Raw genomic sequence first — 17,940 nt, 5'->3', positions numbered from 1 at the left:
CAAGATAAACTGGTTGCCACCTGGCCTATTTGCTTTTGAAATTTGTTGGTTGGTTGGTTTGCTTTAATGCAGAAAACTGTATAAAATGAGACATATTTTGCAGGTCCTGTCCAATAAAGGACTTATTGCTCTTCCCTTGGATGCATTGCATCCTATGTATTGTCTGCCTGTAGGCGCTTATGAAATGCTAAAAGCTAGGCAGTTGTGATTTTGAAGAGAAGTATTTTAGAACAGAGAAAATTGAGCCAAATTCTTCACGAACTTATGCTTTATGGAGCTCTTGTGCTTTGTGCCAGGTTCAGGGGAATTGTAAGCCCCAGGAGTATTTAGCCTACTAATTTCAACAGCTTTGTGTGTGAAACAAAAACCTCAAAGTATCTTGTCAATCCATCAAATGCCAGTTTTAATCTGACTGTTGAATGACTACTGTGCCTGTTGAAGGACTATTTTTTATTAATGATTTTCATTTTTCACATTTTTCTTTTATTTGCTGTGTGAAAAGAAAGGGTAAGCAAAACACAATGACACCTTCTTCCTGTGGACTAAAAATACCGTTTGGAATAGAATGAAACAAAAAAAAGTTTATTGTATGTTAGAAGATGAGCAAGAGGGCACTGTGATTGAATAATTTTAAGTTTTTTAAAAAAATAAAAACATTTTTAATGAGAAAGCTATTTGGAGTGGCATTCTATTTAAGCTTTAAAATTATTTTGTTCATTCAGTTTAGATACAAGGTAGTAAAATCATTGTATGCAGAAATCCTTTTTATCTGCAAAAGAATTAGGAATAGCTTTGGTTGTTAAGTTTCTTTTTAATAATATCTCCCCCCATCTTTAAGTCACATTGCAGTCCTCAATAGCATCTTTCATCCAGTAATCAGATCATTATATAAGCCTTGAAAAGGTAAGGAAACATCATTACAAGTTGGTAAACTGAGACATCAGGAATGTAGATGACTTGCTTGGGGTAGCGCAGTGATGTCGTGGCAGCACAGCGTAACCCAACAGCTTTGACTCACTGGTCTTCTCTTATCCAGCAGATCAGTTTTAAAGGCCTTGGGAGTGATTCAGAGAAATCAAAGTCCTCTTGCAGTGTGTTCTGGTTTTCCAGATTGAAAGGACTGTGATGGAACAGACTTTTAAGCTTATTGTCTGTTTTCATCTTCGGAGGTTACATACATTGTCGTGTGGCATTCCTTTACAAGTGGAAGATGTTGCCAAGTGGTGGGTTTTTGCTTCTACAGAAACAATCCAGGAAGCTTTGTCACTGTGCAGAGAGGTTAGAGAATACGTGCACTATGACTTCTGTTTGTTTGCTGTTAGATGTCTATGGAAAGATCTGCCTATGTAGGGGAGTGTCCAAAGGGATCTCTGTCTTCCAGGCCTTTGTTGGACAGATGGAATCTAGACTATAGTCATGGCTGGATTCTGCAAGCGTGTCCTACAAACTCTGGACAACATTATGACTCAAGCTCCCCTAACAGCAGCCATTCTAAAATAGACAAGGTTTCTGTGTTGCCAGTTCAATGTTCAACTTTCATTCACTTTTCTATCCCGCCTGGCTATGGGTGAGAAATACAGCTTACCTTCTGGTGCTGCTCCTCACTGAGGAAGCCAACTTGAAGGCAGAAGAGTTGCTGTGGATTTTATGTAATTCTTTTCATTATATTTGCCCTGCCTCTCTGTTTTCTCTGCAACTGTGATGACTGTCTTTTGCTTGATACGAGATTTGCTGTTCAATCAGCTCCAAAATCCCATAAACAGGCTGCTAAGTTGATGGCATCCTCTCATCATTACTATAATTGGCCAGTAAGAACCCTCCAGCTCTCAAAAATTACTCCTTTGTACAGTAGGGTGTAAAGAGAACAGTGTTTTGCTAGTGTGAGCTCTAAACTGATATTTGCACAATTTATTTGTATTTACTTCACCTTATTTTATCTTTTCAATCACGAGCTGAGGGAATTGTGTAGCAATTGGGCTCTAAGTGAGATGAATCTAGCAGCTGGAAAACGCTCTGTTCTGAGTGAAATGGATAGTGTGAGTTCGCAATTGCTTAAAGAATGCGTGTTTTAAAGCAGTACTGTGTGTCATACTATCTTTTTTTGTAGTACAAAATATGCACTATGATAGAAAAAGTCAATGTATTGATGTTAATGGGGAATGTTTCCAAGACCTTACTTTCGAGTGGATAAAATAGTATGAATTTGGGATAGCCAAAGGTGAATACAAATGAATTGGCTAGTCCATTAGCATAGCTGTCCAGCTGTATCCCAGGCTCTGAGGCCCCTCCAAAACCACAAGCCCAACCACCTCACAAGCCTGCCAAGGAGCCAGCTGCTGCTAATAAAGCAGACTCTACAACTTGGCATCTGGGGCTTGTTATTCCCATCCAAAAGGAATTATATGTGAAAAAATATTTGAAATTTGTCTTTTTAAATAGTGTTTTGCTTTAGAGGAAAAATGCTTTAGACTAAACTTGCAACAAATGAAAAAATACATGAGTGCTGTGGTTGCCATGGGAAGATAAATACTATTCTTGCGTAAGGAGGTTGGATGTTGGAAGGAGGAGTGGTGTTCATTTAGTAACCGAGAAGCTTCTGGTTCAGCATTTCTGGGTTATTGAGTAAGAAAGACTAAGGTATCTCATTATTCATGCTTAGCTGTGCACGCTTGCATGGGACACTTGTTTCAGAGAGGCAGAGTTTAAGCACAAGGGTGTGTTCCTGAGACTGGATAAGAATTAAGCACATTAATTTCTTACTTTTAAATAACGAAAAAGGAGAAATTTCATTCATTTTTCAAAGATGAAAACAAATCCTATTAGCCAGTCATGCTAAATTAATAAGCTGCTTGGAATGATCTGCAAACCAGTTCATTCCCCCAACGCTCCCCATTGAATAATGAAGCATGAGAATTGAAAAATGAGTTGGTTAAATTGGTTATTTGAAAAAATTAAAGGCAAAGCCAGCTCTGAATTCTGGCTCCCTTTTGAAGTACAACATGTAGATGTTGCCTAATACTTTTTTTTTTTCCTAGCTCTGCAGGTCCTGTGCTCGGCTGTGTTGGCAAAACCTCTTTCCCAGATTGCTACAGCTGGTGTCGGGGTGTTTTGAGCCAGTCTGGAAAGCAGTGCCCCTGGTGGCTCTCATGGCAGAGAAGCTCAGTGCTTTGCTCCTGGCTGCGGAGGGGGCCGATGTCAGAACAAGCCCCAAATGTCCTGCCTTTGGGTGCACAGGTGGCTCCCTAGACAATGCCCCACTTGGGCATTGTCTGGGATCCAGTAGCAAGTGGTCCATATCTGGGATCCTCATCAGGCTGACATTCATTTATTTCACTCCAGTTATTATGTGGAGATTAACGAACCAGACCCTTTGTTCATTTGGAGGCAAAATACATACTTCTGCCATCAGTCATATGCTCATCAGCTCAGGAAACAAGAATTCAAAGCTTTCTTCTGACCTGAAGCTTTTAGCCTGGCAACCAGCCAGAAGATGTCATCAGTCCTAGCACAGGCAATTTTGTAATCTTTCTGTGGATGGTATTCTGGGGTATTGGGTAGGCATGGAGATTACTGTGGGCTGCAGGGGCTGAGATTTATTAGTGAAGAGGGTTTAGAGTGTACCAGTGCTTGCCAGTCTGAGGAGATCAGCATCCTCCAAAACAGAGTTGTGGCCGCCTCTCTGCCCACCCACCCTTAAAGCATCTCTGTGGATGCTGATGTGAACCTGGGCACCTGTGTGTGCCTATTGTCTGAGCAGCTCTTACTTGAGAGACCACCTGTTCATGGCCTAATTCTCTGGGTATACCAAGGACTTTTTTTTTTTTTTTAATAGCTATGGCCTTGAAATCAGTGTAAATGTAATTTGTGTTCACTTCTAGGTCCCTTTTCAGCTGGTTGAGGGGGATAAAATGTCTTAAATTAGACTTAGGCCCCCAGTGCTTTCCTCTGTGTGAGGATAAAGATCTCAGAATGAAAATTGTTCTCTGTTTTTCAAAGGCATATTTCCACTTTTTATTTTTCCATGCTTAATAGGTTGGTGTGAGAATAGGCCATTTACTTGTTGTCCACTTCTAAGACATATACAATAATAACAATTAATAATTAAAGTACATAGCACTTTATTGGCTCACTTTACATAATTTACATGCATTCAGTGTGTATGTTAAAGTTGGAAGTGTGGGGGTAAAGCAGTAAGAATGTTACCTTGATTTTCTTTTTCTGTGTTTTTTTTTTTTTTTAATTTTACATTACTGATTCTCAAAATGTGCAAAATTATCATGGAATATTTCCTGAGCTCTTTGTATACTGAAGCCAAATATGTGCTACATGCATACACATCTACCTGTACCTTGACCCTGCTGTGCCCAGAGATTAAATATGCTTTCAGCCAGGATGTTTTAAGATGCATGTGTCTGTGTATTTGTTGGAGGGTACCTTTGCCTGCAGTTTTACCCAGCCATGCCATGGATTTCCAGGACGTGCCCAGGGCACCGGGGCTCAGCCGAGGCCATTTCCCATGCTGGTACTTGGGGCTGCTGCTTCAGCTCTCTATTTCTGGTAATGACATTGAAGCTGGGGTGGGTGGGGATTGCCCAGTGATAAAATGTGTGTGCAGAGAAATATGATCCGTATGCATTAAGTGCTTTGGTTGTCAGCAAAAGTATCTGTGCAGATACTCAGGGAAAGGAAGCTCATTGCCCTTTCTCGTCTACCGTAGATGAGAGTGAATGTCATTACTTGCTAGCATGGCAATTGCGCTGTCTATTAAACTGATTTTTCCTTTTAATGAGTTCTACTTAAGTCATGTTACAACCAGGCTAGTTTGCAGAGGGATTCTGATGGCCTGACACTTAATGGTGTATTCCTACTCTACTGGTTTAAATGGGAGAAACTGGGAAGAAGAAAGGAGAAGGCAGCAGGAAAGGCATCGCTGCAAGTGTGTTCTTTTATGTATTTCATCAAAACTTCACCTATCACTAGATGCTTCCTGTATATTCTCCAACTTTCTGGGGTTCTTCTAGGTAAGAGGACTTGTTTGAAAGAGTTTAGAGCTACTAATTTAAAAATATCCATCTACCGAGGCTCTGATTTAGTGTGTGCATGATTATAAACATAAAGTAGGGCCACTGAAATGAAAGGGGCAGTTAATTAGCGTGATCAGAATTACTCACAGACTTAAATATTTTCTCTGTTCAAGGCCTAAATGCAGAATGAGCATATTAGAAGTCACTGAAGTGTCATTGCTGCTGTAATGAAAATAGTATGTGTTTAGCTTTTATTAGTCCATTAGCACATTGTGGTTAACTTAGCATTGGCCCAACATTTACCTGCTGTTGTAACCATGCATACTGCTAGCAGAATTGCCTGAAACGGGATTTCCCCAACTCTCAGCTCGCGATTACCTTCCTGGAGCTCTGACTCCAGTTTCCCTGGCTTCCCAGCTGGAAGCTCATCCTGCAGCATCCCCCAGCTCCTCCAGCTTCTCCCCTAGATCTCAGCTTTTCTACTGAGGTCACAGTGGTGGCAGGACATGGCCTCCTCCTCCTCATTCTCCTGACAAGCACCCTGTGCTGTGAGTAAGATACCCTGGTGGGCAGAGAGCCAGGGATGGTTGCAGTCACTTAAATTCCCTGTTGTTGCCCAAGATTGGAGATGCTTAGGTAATCTTTATAGCATGTATTAATATTTAGTGGGGAGTTAAGGGATGGTGTTGTTTTCCCTGCGAGAATGCCTCCCTTTTTAAGTGATATTTCTCAGTTGTTGTGTGTGGTTTGTGGTTTTTCAGAAGTGGGTAAGTTTTAAGAGTGGGAGGTCCTAGCCTGATCATCTTTTCCAAACTCTGTTTCTCTACTGTGAAGCACATATGTAATGACAGTCTTTTCAGGCTGCCTTGTTTATTTTTCCCCTCTCAAGCTGGCTAACTCTCTGCTACCTGACTGTGCATGCGCTGGATGCTCCTCCTGTTTAGAAAAGACTAACTAGGCTTCTGGCACCAGCTTCTGTACCTTTGGCTAGATATTCTTATTTGTGTCCTAGAGTATTCTTTAAGCAGATTGTGTTTAACTTCTTTCTTTAATACCAGTTACTCCCAAGTATCTGTCATTTCAGAGCTTTATTTTGTGATCTAGATAAAGTAGGCTCATAATCTAGCTACTTTAATTCCAGATTCAGAAATAAAGTAAAACAGTGCACTTCGTAGCCATGGCTAAACCCAAAATCTCGGCTCCGTTTTGTATTTTGAAAGGCGTTGCTGGCCTGGGGTGAGTGCACTTGCTGTAGGAGTGGTGAGCTGGAGGTGGGTGGGAGGGCAGGACAAGGATGCTCTCAGCGTGTGGTTCTGGAGTTACCTGGGTAAAGCACATCAGTCCCTCATGCTTTAGTTTTTCCAGTAACAGCCTTTTTACTTTGTTTTGTCTCCAGCAGTCCTATGCACCAGCTCCCCACCCCATGGCTCCTCCCAGCCCCAGCACAAACAGCAGCAACAACAGCAGCAACAACAGCAGCGGAGAGCAGTTGAGTAAAACCAACCTGTACATTCGAGGCCTTCCACCCGGCACCACCGACCAGGACCTTATCAAGCTGTGCCAGCCGTAAGTGCACTTAAAATACTTGATATCTTCCAACAGGAAAATGTCAAAGCTGGCCTTGCAGTTTACACTTATGTATTCCCACAAAAAGACATCAGAAGCCTCCTGCACTGGAGGGTTAACCATTATTCCCTTAGTTTGAACAGCTAATTAATTCCTGTTGAAAACCTTCTGGTAATGAGTTTTGAGAGACAGAGAGGTGAGGGCCTTCACATTGACTTATGTTTGTTTTAATCTGCTTTCTTTCTTATGTTGAAAGGAGAATTTGCATGGCAAGAAAACCTCCCTAATGAGGCATTTTATAGTTACAATGATCTGTGAATCATAACCTGTGTGCACAACAAAACATGGGTGTTCCCACCCGAGTCATTTATCACATCTTTTGGTTGCTATGTCACACATTGCCAGGCTCAAAGATTGGGAAGTATAAAATCCACTGAAGGTGGCCTTCCAACAAATATCTAATTAATTGCAGTTCCACTGAAAACTGGTGATGTAGAAAGTAGCACCTCCTACCTCCCTATTTATCTTGAGAGTATGTTTGTAGATTGTACTGATAAATATCGGTTTTATTGCGTTTTATTCCAGTTGAAACTGGAGAAGCAGCGGAAAGGAGCTCTGTGCCCCTTACACATCATCATCAGAACTATTTCCTAAAATGTTTCCCCCGGTTGCCCCTTCTCATTCAACTGAATGTAGTGGGTAATAGGACTGGAAATGACAACTCGGCTGAATTTCCAGAATCCAGATTATTATTGATGACATGTGGGAGGGGAATAATCCAGTTTGAGATTCTTACCGGAGATTGCCTGGGTGGAATTAAGGATAACACACTTTTTTGTGTTGAAATAAGAACATGGAGAGATTTGTAAAAAAATAAAAATCCACCTATGTGATTATACAGAACTGCAGTGCTTTTGCCATAGAATAGTCTATTCCAAAAGACAGGAGTGTCTCTGATATTTTTCATCACAAATCAGCCTTTCAAATAGAGATCAATAAATGAAGTTTGGTAAACTAAGCATCTGGGACTGATCTACTGACTGAAATCCAAATGGCTGTTGTTTTGAGGCTTGCAATAGGAGCAACAATTGAATGAGATGTTAGAATTTCATGTCATTCTGCATTTCCTGATTTTGACCAAGAATGATGAAAGACTTCTCTAAGTATGCTTTATGCGGACATGGCTGTCCAGGACTGAACCAGCAGTCTTACAGAAGTGATATCTGAACTATAGCAAAATGACGTGAGCTTAAAACTCCTCCCTGTGACTTTCTCCTACTAAAGCTGCTACAAATAGAACTGGCTCACTGTTCACAGGAGTGTAGCATGCTGGTGATTTTTCATATTTCATGCAAGCTGAATTGTGAGTGTACCTGTCTGACATTTGTACAAACTACATTCATTGACACTTCCCACTTGTGACAGTCACAGATAATCCCAGTTCAAGGGCCAGATCCTCAGTAGGTATAAATTGACTGTAGGCTGCTGGCGTTCGAAAAGCTATTTTGCTATACATCTTCTTGCAGTCTGACCCTCTTCAAGTTCAGACAAATGCTTTCAGCTGAGCAGCTGATGGGGAATGAACTAACTATTCCTAGAGGAACCTCCTGGCTTTGGCGCTTAGTGCTGCAGTTGTGGTGTGAGCCACATGTCGGCTGTGGTATGAGCAGTGTTACTTGAGTCATGAAGTTCAGAGAGCATGTCTCTCCCCCTTGTCTGCCTATGGGGAGTGCACGTTGAGTATCTGAGAGCTTCTTTTCAGCACTGTGGCCAAATTTTTAATGTGCTCCACTAAACTTAATCTGTTCTATGATTAGAGGGCTTTGTATTGCTATCATGGAGTTCCTGTGTGAACAGATGCTCTTTAGGCAAAATGCTGACATTCATTTTGCTGATTTTCTATCCTTTGGCTGAATGGAACTGAGGAAAAACCAGGTAGTTGTTCTGTCTTTTTTTCAGAATATTAGAAGTATCTATCAAAGCAAAAGGGAAAGACAATACAGGGAAACTTAAACTTATGAAAATACCATACTTTGTCATGGCAACATATAGATTTTAAAAGTAATATATTGCAAGACATTTTGTTTACTTTTGCAGATACATAGGGGAGGTGGATGGTGGATAAAGGTTCAAATCCCTTCACTTCCCCCCACCTCTCTCAAAAAAAAGCAGTTTGTATAGCAGTAATCTACTGCTGTGTGAGCAAGACATACATGGGTCTCTTCAGAAATGATCGCCTTTTATAGAGCTCTCAGCTTACATGCCTGGGGTCTCGCCATACTTTAAAGACTTCAAGTGAACAGGTATTCGCAAACCAACAGAAAATGCTGGGTCTTGGGCTTCCCTAATGGAAGTATTAGCATAGTTTGCTGCAAGATGTGAAGGGAAAACCTGAATTCTAATCCATCAACCATATTATTTTGCAGTGAGAGATTTTTGGTGAGCTGCATTTAAGGGAGGTATTCACCAAAGCTGGTTTATGTCCAGGACACTGGTTCCCAAAGGCTAGCTAGTAGTGCCTAAAACGAGCCCTTCTGAACTCATTTCCTCCACTCTAACATGTGCCAAGGCTGCCAGCAGTACAACTGTCACTTGCAGTGTCTGGCATTTGGCAGGTCTGAGGAATAATGTTCTAAACCCCAACAATATTTCTCTCTCAGAACCACAGGGGATGCTGGAAATGCTTATGGCTATGTACATTTATTATAGCCTATCCCATTTCCAGGTTTATTCCAGCAAGAAGACCACCATCTTAAGTGATGTGTTACATTTTGTTATTATGTATTTTGCCAGGTGGTTTATGGAAGATAAACCCTTTCTTCAGAATTGTTCAATAAAGTATGGGGTTGTTTTGGTGTTTCCGTATTTCTGCTGTGTGTTTTTAGGTGGTGTGTATTGCACATTAAACAGCAAACAGCAGACTGGAGTACCATCGATGCTTGAAGTGCAGAGTCCATTACATGTGATGTCAGACATTTCTGACAAATGTTCCGACACTATCAAACCTTTTATCAATTGAAGAGTAACCTTGTCACAGTAATCTGTCAAACTGTTCATATAACCAAAGGAAACAAGTCATCATAGGCTGTACAGTAGCTGAGTAAATAATAATAATAAAAAATGCTACTTTGAAGATTTTGTGTGTTTCTAACCCTCAGTATTTGGTTTAACATGTGCCCGGCGAAGCTGCATCAAATTCTCTTTTGCAGCAGGGAGCTGCTAGGTTGTGCTGTATCTTTTGAGACCTTATACAATGACTCTGTCAAAGGTTAGGTTGAGAAAGAATGAACAGGAATGTTTAGTAAGCAAGAATATGTTCTTCCTTTTTGCATGTATCATCTGGATTTTCATAAACACTGAGTAAAGGAACTTCCAAAAATGGACCTTGACCAACCTTAACATTTCTTGAGGTTTTTAAAAAAAGAGGCTTTATACCCATGTGTGATCATATAGATCATCAAAACTTATTAGTCTAAAATTTCAATTTTTAAAATAATACTAAATTTTGCCATTATTAGCATTTATTTCTCTGAGGTACACGGTCTCTGCTGGTACACACCACTATACATGTATCTTCCCAGTCAAAATACTCTTTTTGTCAAAAGGAATGATAATCAACCTTAAGATGTAAAATTACAGGTTACGGACAGAAAATACATGTTATGTGTCACTGTACAAGCAAAACGTAAATCATTATCTTTGGACATTCATAATCTTTCACTCTAATTTTCATGCATGGCATTACATTTCATCCAGAAGAATTCCAGAATTCTCTTAAAAACATACACAGATGGCTTAGTTCCCTGTTGATATAGTGGACACATCACATTCTTACTAACTACATCCCAGTGGAGGTATATTGAAGGAAATCTCACACACAAATTAAACATTTGTGCTTTGGTACTTTGAAACGTTTTTTCATTTCAAAATCTCACAGTTTGTCACTCAGGATTTTGGTCTTTCTGTCTGTTTTCTTACATGTTTGCACTGAAGAAGACTTAGATTCAAAACTTCCTTAAACTATGAGTTTTGGAGAAGAGAAAGGGAATTTATGCCTTGTGCATTGCAGTATTAAGACACTGGCATGTATTCAAAAGAAAATCCCTGTCCATCTTGATTTAGTCATGAATTTTTCATGCCCAGTCTATAGTCTGAAAGAAAGCTACTTCAAACTTCTAGTGTCTGATAGTTTAAGCTTACATATGTTTTTGTCCTGATTTAGTCCTTCCCCCTTGCACCTATAATGTACCTTCAGAAATCTACTTCCATCTGCTTTGTTGTTCTTGTTTGGGTTAGCTATTTCATCACCCTTCAGCAAGTTCTGACTTATTTGTGGTCTAGGGTAAAATGAAAGGACCTAATTAAAACAACAGTAGTAAAAATATATAAACCTAAAGAACAGCAAGTCCGTGTGCTGCTCAGGCTGACTCTTGCGGAAGATAAGCCAGAATCTCCCAGATAAATGGTTTTCCACGAATGGGAAATCCCTACTGAATTGTGATTGTCATGGGTGTTGCTTTCTCTAAATAGTTTCTAGATGCATATGTTTTGCAGGTTACTCAAGGTTTTAGATTTGCTTGGTGATTTTTTGGAGGGTGGATTTTTCTGGGGAGGGGTTGTTTGGTTGGTTTCTTTTTTTCTTTCTTTTCCTGAAGGTATCTTGATTGTCTCCTTGACAAGTCATCAAGTATGAGATTTTAGTCTCTCATTCCATTCTCATTCCATTGGTTTTGTTGCTGCGGAACATCTGAATAAATATTCAGGCTGCCTCTGTTTGGATTCTACTAAAGGGCTAGCCCCAAGGATAATGTAACCGAGGTTATTAATTGAAAATACATATTACTTTACTTAAATCTTAGACTATTTTTTAAATGAACTGTGTGCTTTCCTGTTGCCCCCACAGACAACTGCTGAGTTCATTGAGGTTTCAGAGGGGTTCAAGGTGCCTTTCAGGACAGGGTCTCTTGTTCACAGCTGTAATAAGTGCAACATTTTCAATTAGACTGAGCTTTATAACAAGTTAATGATGGCCATTTCTGTCATTTGTTAAGGCAGCAAGAGTTCAACATTCCTGGCTATTTTTATTTTCCCGTTCTTTTGGGAAAATAACAAGAAGTCCATATTATATGAGAAATGATAAAGTGAAGGTGTGGGGAGAATAAGTTCCTTTCCTTTCCGTCTTTCCTGCATTCAAATGTTATTTAAAAATAATTACTGTGAACTATAAACAAAATGAAGTTTAGCAAAAATAACATCCCCATAGTGAGCTCAAAAAACATAGAGACCATAAGAATTCCTGGAGTAAATCCTTTGTTCTACAGCGAAGTCAAACCAAATTTTTACTCAGTGTAAACTGGGGTTCTTATCCTGGCCCTGGTGAAGACAAAACACAAGCTATTTGAGACCTACGTAGAAGTAGAGTGTTGGAGTATGTCTTTTCCTGGTTTTAGTAAGTAATCTTTAAAGGCAAAAAGGAATTTACTGTGTTCTGCAACCTCTGTATGTTAAAGCAAGGTGCACTGTGAGTTCACTATTAATTCCACCAGAACTGCATAATCTATGTCTCTCCTGTAATTAATATCAGCTGACACTATTGTTCTGAATATAGCAGAGGGCATGAAGGTGAGAGTGTTCATTCAGCGGGATTAGCTCATATAGGAACCATGTGGCATCATATAGAGCAGTGCCTGCTCAAACCTTCATAGATGTTTTGTTTTGGTGCATCCTGGTAATATGAGAAGTGTGAATGGCTCTGAAAGCTGCTGAAAAGATCAGTCTTTGTGGGAACCAAATAAATGTCCACACTTGAGGGGAGGGAAGAAACCTTGGGAAAAAAACCTCAGATTTTCTTTGTTGTTCTAAGTAAAGTTGGGAGAACAAAGCCCCAGGCAGGGTGTACTGTTGGGCCAAGCACAGCAAAGATGTGCTGCTGGACTAAATATGCTGAATCAAAGCAATGAGGGAACTATGTGAATTTGTTCTTCTCATTTGGTAATGTGTGTATTTAGACCAGAGAAAAACACGCTGATGGGTTAGCTTAGAGAGGTCTGTATTTTCAAGTTCTTTGTATTGCAGACTACTCCGAATAGTTTATTAAGAGGGGCAGGAAAGGGAAAAGAAATTAATTTCGGGTTAATACTTTTAAGTCAAAATGCCTTTGATCAGGCACCAAATGGTGAACAGTAAGGATGTGTAAAGTAGACATAAAAGCAGAGAAGCCTAATGCTGTGGACATGATTTGTTAATTCTTGCATTGAAGACATCTTCTTAGTGATGGTGCTTGTTAATGCTATTAGAAACATTGTGGTGTTGCTCTCTGGGTCTGAAATGGTGCAAGGCAGTCAACTTGTATTTCATCTCAGTGAGATTTTGGTTTCTGAAATGAGTTGATTTGCAGTTTTCCTACTCAGTTACATAAATATTACATCTTGGCAGTGTGTGGGCATGAATGCAAACAGGTTTTTTTTTTTATTCTTTACTTGATATCATTAAAATTTTATTTGTATATTCACTCCCCATTAAAATAATCTTCAAATGTCTTCCATTGTTAAAAACAAATATTAAAGTTGCCCCAGTAGGCAATGGACCGATCCTCTTCTTACCTGGACTCTCTCATCAAGGAAAACAAAACTGTAGGTCAGCAAACACCCACAGCACTACAGAAGGTTCCATCTGGGATGGGAACGTTCCCATTGTCAGGAAGAAAGGCAGAAAAATAATCTGCATAAAGTAATAAATGAGCACCTGCACTCTTCGTTGTTTTGAATGTGCCGGTCTTCTCATTGGAGTGTGACAGAGTGTCAATGAGAGTTTCTTATCTCCTTTCAAGTTGAATGAACCTGATTTAATGGAAGATAGGGGAGGGGGCAGTGTTCTTAGACACTGCTGCAGAAAACATTTCTTCTGATGAATTTTAATTAAAGTCGTTGGGGAAAAAAAAAACATTATACTCGTAGCAAAACAGAGAGCTCATAACAGAAATATTGAGTCTTCTGTGTAGTGGTGTGAAGGGCATGACTGCAACAGCCACTAGTTTTGCTCACTGTGTGGGAGGGATGTTGGGGTAGAAAGAGAGTAAGCACACTTAATGAGCTGCTTCTGACCTCTCTGAGATGTGTGTGTTTCCAGTCTTGCCTTGTCCTATTTTTTCTTTCTCCACCATATTTTGGGTGCAGCCACTCAACAGGGGCATCAGTTGTCAGTCAACAGTGGCATTCTCTTTAGTGACCAGTGACAGAACCTGAGGGAATGGCAGGAAGATGTGCCACGGGAGGTTTAGGTTGTACATTAGGAAAAGGTTCTTCACCCAGAGGGTGCTGGAGTACTGGAACAGGCTCCCCAGGGAGGTGTCGCAGCCCCAAGCCTGACAGTGTTCAAGAACAGACTGGAAAACACCCTCAGACACATGGTGTGAACTGTGGGGTTGTCCTGTGCAGGGACAGGAGTTGGACTCGATGATCCTTGTGGGTCCCTTCCAGCTCAAGACATTCTATGATTTTATGATCACTGTGCATCCATGAGGTTATCTTCCCCTTACTTATCTAAGAATTTAAGAGTCTGAAAATGCTCATGGTCAAAAACACTCCAAAGGACAGACAGACTCCCTCTGCACCATGCACGCCTGTCAGAAAAATATCTGTTTCTGTGGTGTGAGCGTTGCTCTGTGGAAGAGCCTTCATGACCATGAGACTCTTGACAGTCTGAATCTTCCAGCCTCTCAAGGTTTTCTGTAAAACTCTGGTGCTTGGTGTCTGCTTTCCAGTGAGGTGGCCGATTGATGCACTGGTGGTTTTACAAAGGTTCCTTCACTGCTGTCCTTTGAGTCATTGTGGGTTATTTAATTGAAATAGTGGCAAGGAAAGTTCTGGTTATTTTTGATTCTTCTGTTTTGAAGCTTATCCACGTCTTTTAGATTAGTTTACGTTTTTGGTATTTGTGGTGTCAAGTTCAGCGGGTCTTTCTGATATGTTGTCCTTGGAGAGACAATGGCAGGAGTGGAAGAGGAGAACCAGTGGCTGTATCACATGCACAGAGAGCGGAGAAGGAAGTAGAAAGTGCCCTGACTGGGATGTGGTTTATACTCCTTAGGAGTCACCAACTTTTAGAAGAGGATGGAGACACACTGTTCATGTTCTGACATTTGTGTGGCAGAAATGTTCCTGTAACCTTTGTCTGGAAGGTATGACACAGATAATGTTCTGATCTGTTTGAGAAATACATTGTCCTAGAGCTTTACTGGAAGGAAACAGTACCAACTATGCTTAATAACCCCCATCTCCCCATTAAAAAAAAAAAAGGTGGGGATGGGGGGCAGGAATAACCTGGGCACTGCTTCCCGCTAGTGGCAAGAACCTTAGAGCACGTCTGTAATTTCTATACAGGGGAAGTGGCAGGCCAACTTTGGTGGCAAAGCTATTGAATATTATCGGCACAGAAACAAAAATGTCATTGTGTTCAGCAGCGAGACTTTCCAAAAGCATTCCAAACAAGCATCGACAAGAGCTCTGTGCTATGCAGCATGCAGTGTCCTTCATTCCAAGTATTTGGTGACTTCCCGGAATTATTTGTGTGACAAGCGGTGCTGCTAGATTTGTGTTAAAAACTGAAAAGGTTGTTTGTTTTTGTGGTGGTTTCGTTTTTGTTTTTTATGTTCATGATAGAAAGAATTTCTTAGAATTTTTGAAACTACATCAGAGGTTTTATGTTCACCTTGTTTATAAAACAGAGACAGGAAAGATGGAATGTTTTCAGCCTAATTTATAAAAGATGTTGATCTGACAGTGATCTGAAAGGTTTTTATCTTTCTTTGCACATGTATTTTCTGGGTCCCCATTATGAGCTCAAGGGAAAGCAGAGACCTGGATTTTGGTTCTCTTGCAAAGCACGAGCCACAGCTCTGGGGGCAACCCCAGATAAAATAATGAAGGTAACAATGTGGAAATATTGGTCCTATTCCGAAATAAGCTCTCTGCCAGCAGACACCCAGCTTCTCATAAGCTTCATGGAAGCACAGCAGTCTGTTCAAATAGCAGTTATTGCAGAATCACAGCCATGTTGTTGTTTCAGTGTAACACAGGTAATAAGTGCAGCATTTATGGCCATTACTACCTGATGATCACATTAAAAAAAAAAAAAAAAAAAAAAAAAAAAAAAAAAAGAAAAAGGAAACAGACATGCTTTCCCTGCTTCGGCTTCCCAGTTCAGCATTTTCATATACTCCTGGGGTTATAATCCAATTATGAAACTTCAATTATTTTCTGTAATTCACTGATTCAAGAAGAACATTAACTTTCTAGCTTCTTTATAGTAGAGAACTAGTAATTAAAAGGGATAAAATAATTCACAGATTCATAAAATTTAAGATCCGAAAGAGACCATGAGATGGTTATTTTCTGGTTTAATTCAGGTCCTCAAATTCCCTTATTTGCTCCTGGACTGAATATAGCAATTTATTTTGATGTGAAGTATATCTTCCAGAAAAGCACCCACTCTAGATCTGAAAATATGAAAGCAAAAGCAATGTACCACAGTTGCTAACAGTTTGTTCCTGTTAACCAAGTTCCCTGGTCAGAATTTCTGACCCCCTTCCAAATCAACTCTGAGGTGTTGATTTTTACATGTTGGTTCTTGGTGTAATCAGACTAAGGACCTTTTGGATTCTCTCCCTCAGTCCTCTTCCCAGATGTACTTATGCACTATAATCAAGTCACTTTTCAGTCTTCTTTCTTTAATAATAAAAATAGATAGAGCTATTTAAGTCTCTGATTATAAGACAGTTTTTGCCAGCCTTTGGATAACTTCATCAAGGACTGCAGGGGTCATTTAAATGTTTTAAAAACTAATTACTTGAGGTTAGAGATAATATCCTTTTCATGTTTTTGGAGATTTGTTATTATGTGTAGTTTCTGTAGCCATATCTGTTTGTATGTGTCTTTAATTGGCTGAAATGTATCACTGGAACATGTGTGTTCCTGAGCAGGAGAAAGGCTGCTCAAAAGCTGCTGTGGTGTCCTAGCAGGAGTGTCAGGAGGTGCAAAATATGCTCTGTGGAGATCACAGTACGCTGGTACTGGCACCATGTCAGAAAGAAAGGCTCATCTCTCCACCTCCGAGGTTTTGATTACCTTTCATTGTAAATCAGTTGTCTGTCCACCCTCAGCTATGAGAAACAACAACTGATAGAATGAGAAAACTGCAGCACCCTTGCAGCTTTATTTTAAAAATTAAGGAATTTGGATCTAAGCCAAATCTAATCTAATTTTGTAGAACTTAATTTCTCCACTCATCTTTAATGTTTCCTGTCCCCTCTGCTTTACTTAAATCAACACCAAATTTAGGATTGTCTATTAAATGGAGTATAGCTATGAAGTTTTTTTAATTACTCTATGATAATTTAGCACAAATATTTCAATATAAAGTTTATTAAGTGCCTTATGAACTGCATAACAAATGAATTCCTATCACGTATTCAGACATACAGCCAGTTCAAGGAGCTGAAGGATTCATACAGAGCAGTCTCTTAACTGTCAGAATAAAATGAACTCATACCAATTGCTTCTAAATGGAAAGGAAAACTGGTGGTTGCAGTGGAACAAAATGGAATATGACCAAGTCACTGGTGAGATTTAAATCAAAGCAGGGTAGTGTACTCATGCTGTGATTTTGCTCGTTGTCTAATATAAGAATTGGACTAAAGACTTGATTGATTGCAGGTCTTACAGGTGTGAGACACAGACTATAATGATATAGCTATTAAATACTGTCAGCACTTTTAAGACTTCTAGTTGTTTCATCTCTATTTTCAGTGAGTGGTAAGAAAAACTTGGCTTTGTTATAACATGAATTTGCCATCATTAGTTCTTGTCAGGCTTCTGCATTTGTTTGGTGCTTCTGACTACACTTAGCTATAGGGAAACAAGAATTTCTCTTAATCTCAAGACCACAGCACTTGTCCCCACTGTATCACTGCCATGCTGTCCTCATGGTATGTTGGGGACATGGAGGTCCTGTGAGGTGAACACGGGCAGCTGAGTCTCCTGCTGGTGCTGGGTAGGTATAACTGGGTAGGTAGAGCTCTACCAGCCAGCATATGAGGTGTTTCTTGGTGAGGAAGAGGTGGATCAGAGTGACAAGAACAGGAACTACATGGCAGCTCCTTAGATGGTAGTGTCTTATCAGCCCAATTGAGTGTGTACTGGGCCAGCTACGCGGAACAAGCTTAAATTCCTAGTCCTCCCTTATTTTTTTTTTTCCATTTCCCCCTGCCACCCTGCAACCATGCTCTAAAGAGGGATATTTCTGTCCAGTAGTCAGGCTCATGATTTGCTTCATAGGTGCTGGTTAGTGGTGC

The 17,940-nt window shown here is 40.1% G+C and overlaps 1 protein-coding gene across 9 annotated transcripts in view; it reads left to right on the top strand.

The window, feature by feature from the left end:
- Positions 1-17,940, top strand: part of RBMS3 (RNA binding motif single stranded interacting protein 3) — a 718,223-nt gene that overhangs the window by 360,042 nt on the left and 340,241 nt on the right. For 6 of the 9 annotated variants that reach the window (XM_065830560.2, XM_071804926.1, XM_071804924.1 and 3 more), the window contains one exon: positions 6,421-6,590. In XM_065830560.2, the coding sequence (XP_065686632.1) occupies positions 6,421-6,590 (170 nt within the window). The remainder of the gene's footprint in view (positions 1-6,420; positions 6,591-17,940) is intronic. The other 3 variants (XM_071804927.1, XM_071804929.1, XM_065830564.2) reach the window with 1 other exon arrangement.

This window comes from Patagioenas fasciata, chromosome 2, assembly GCF_037038585.1.
Source record: "Patagioenas fasciata isolate bPatFas1 chromosome 2, bPatFas1.hap1, whole genome shotgun sequence".
Classification (NCBI taxonomy): Eukaryota; Metazoa; Chordata; class Aves; order Columbiformes; family Columbidae; genus Patagioenas; species Patagioenas fasciata.
The sequence above is the reverse complement of the archived record's forward strand: the minus strand, read 5'-3'. Positions and strand labels throughout refer to the sequence as shown.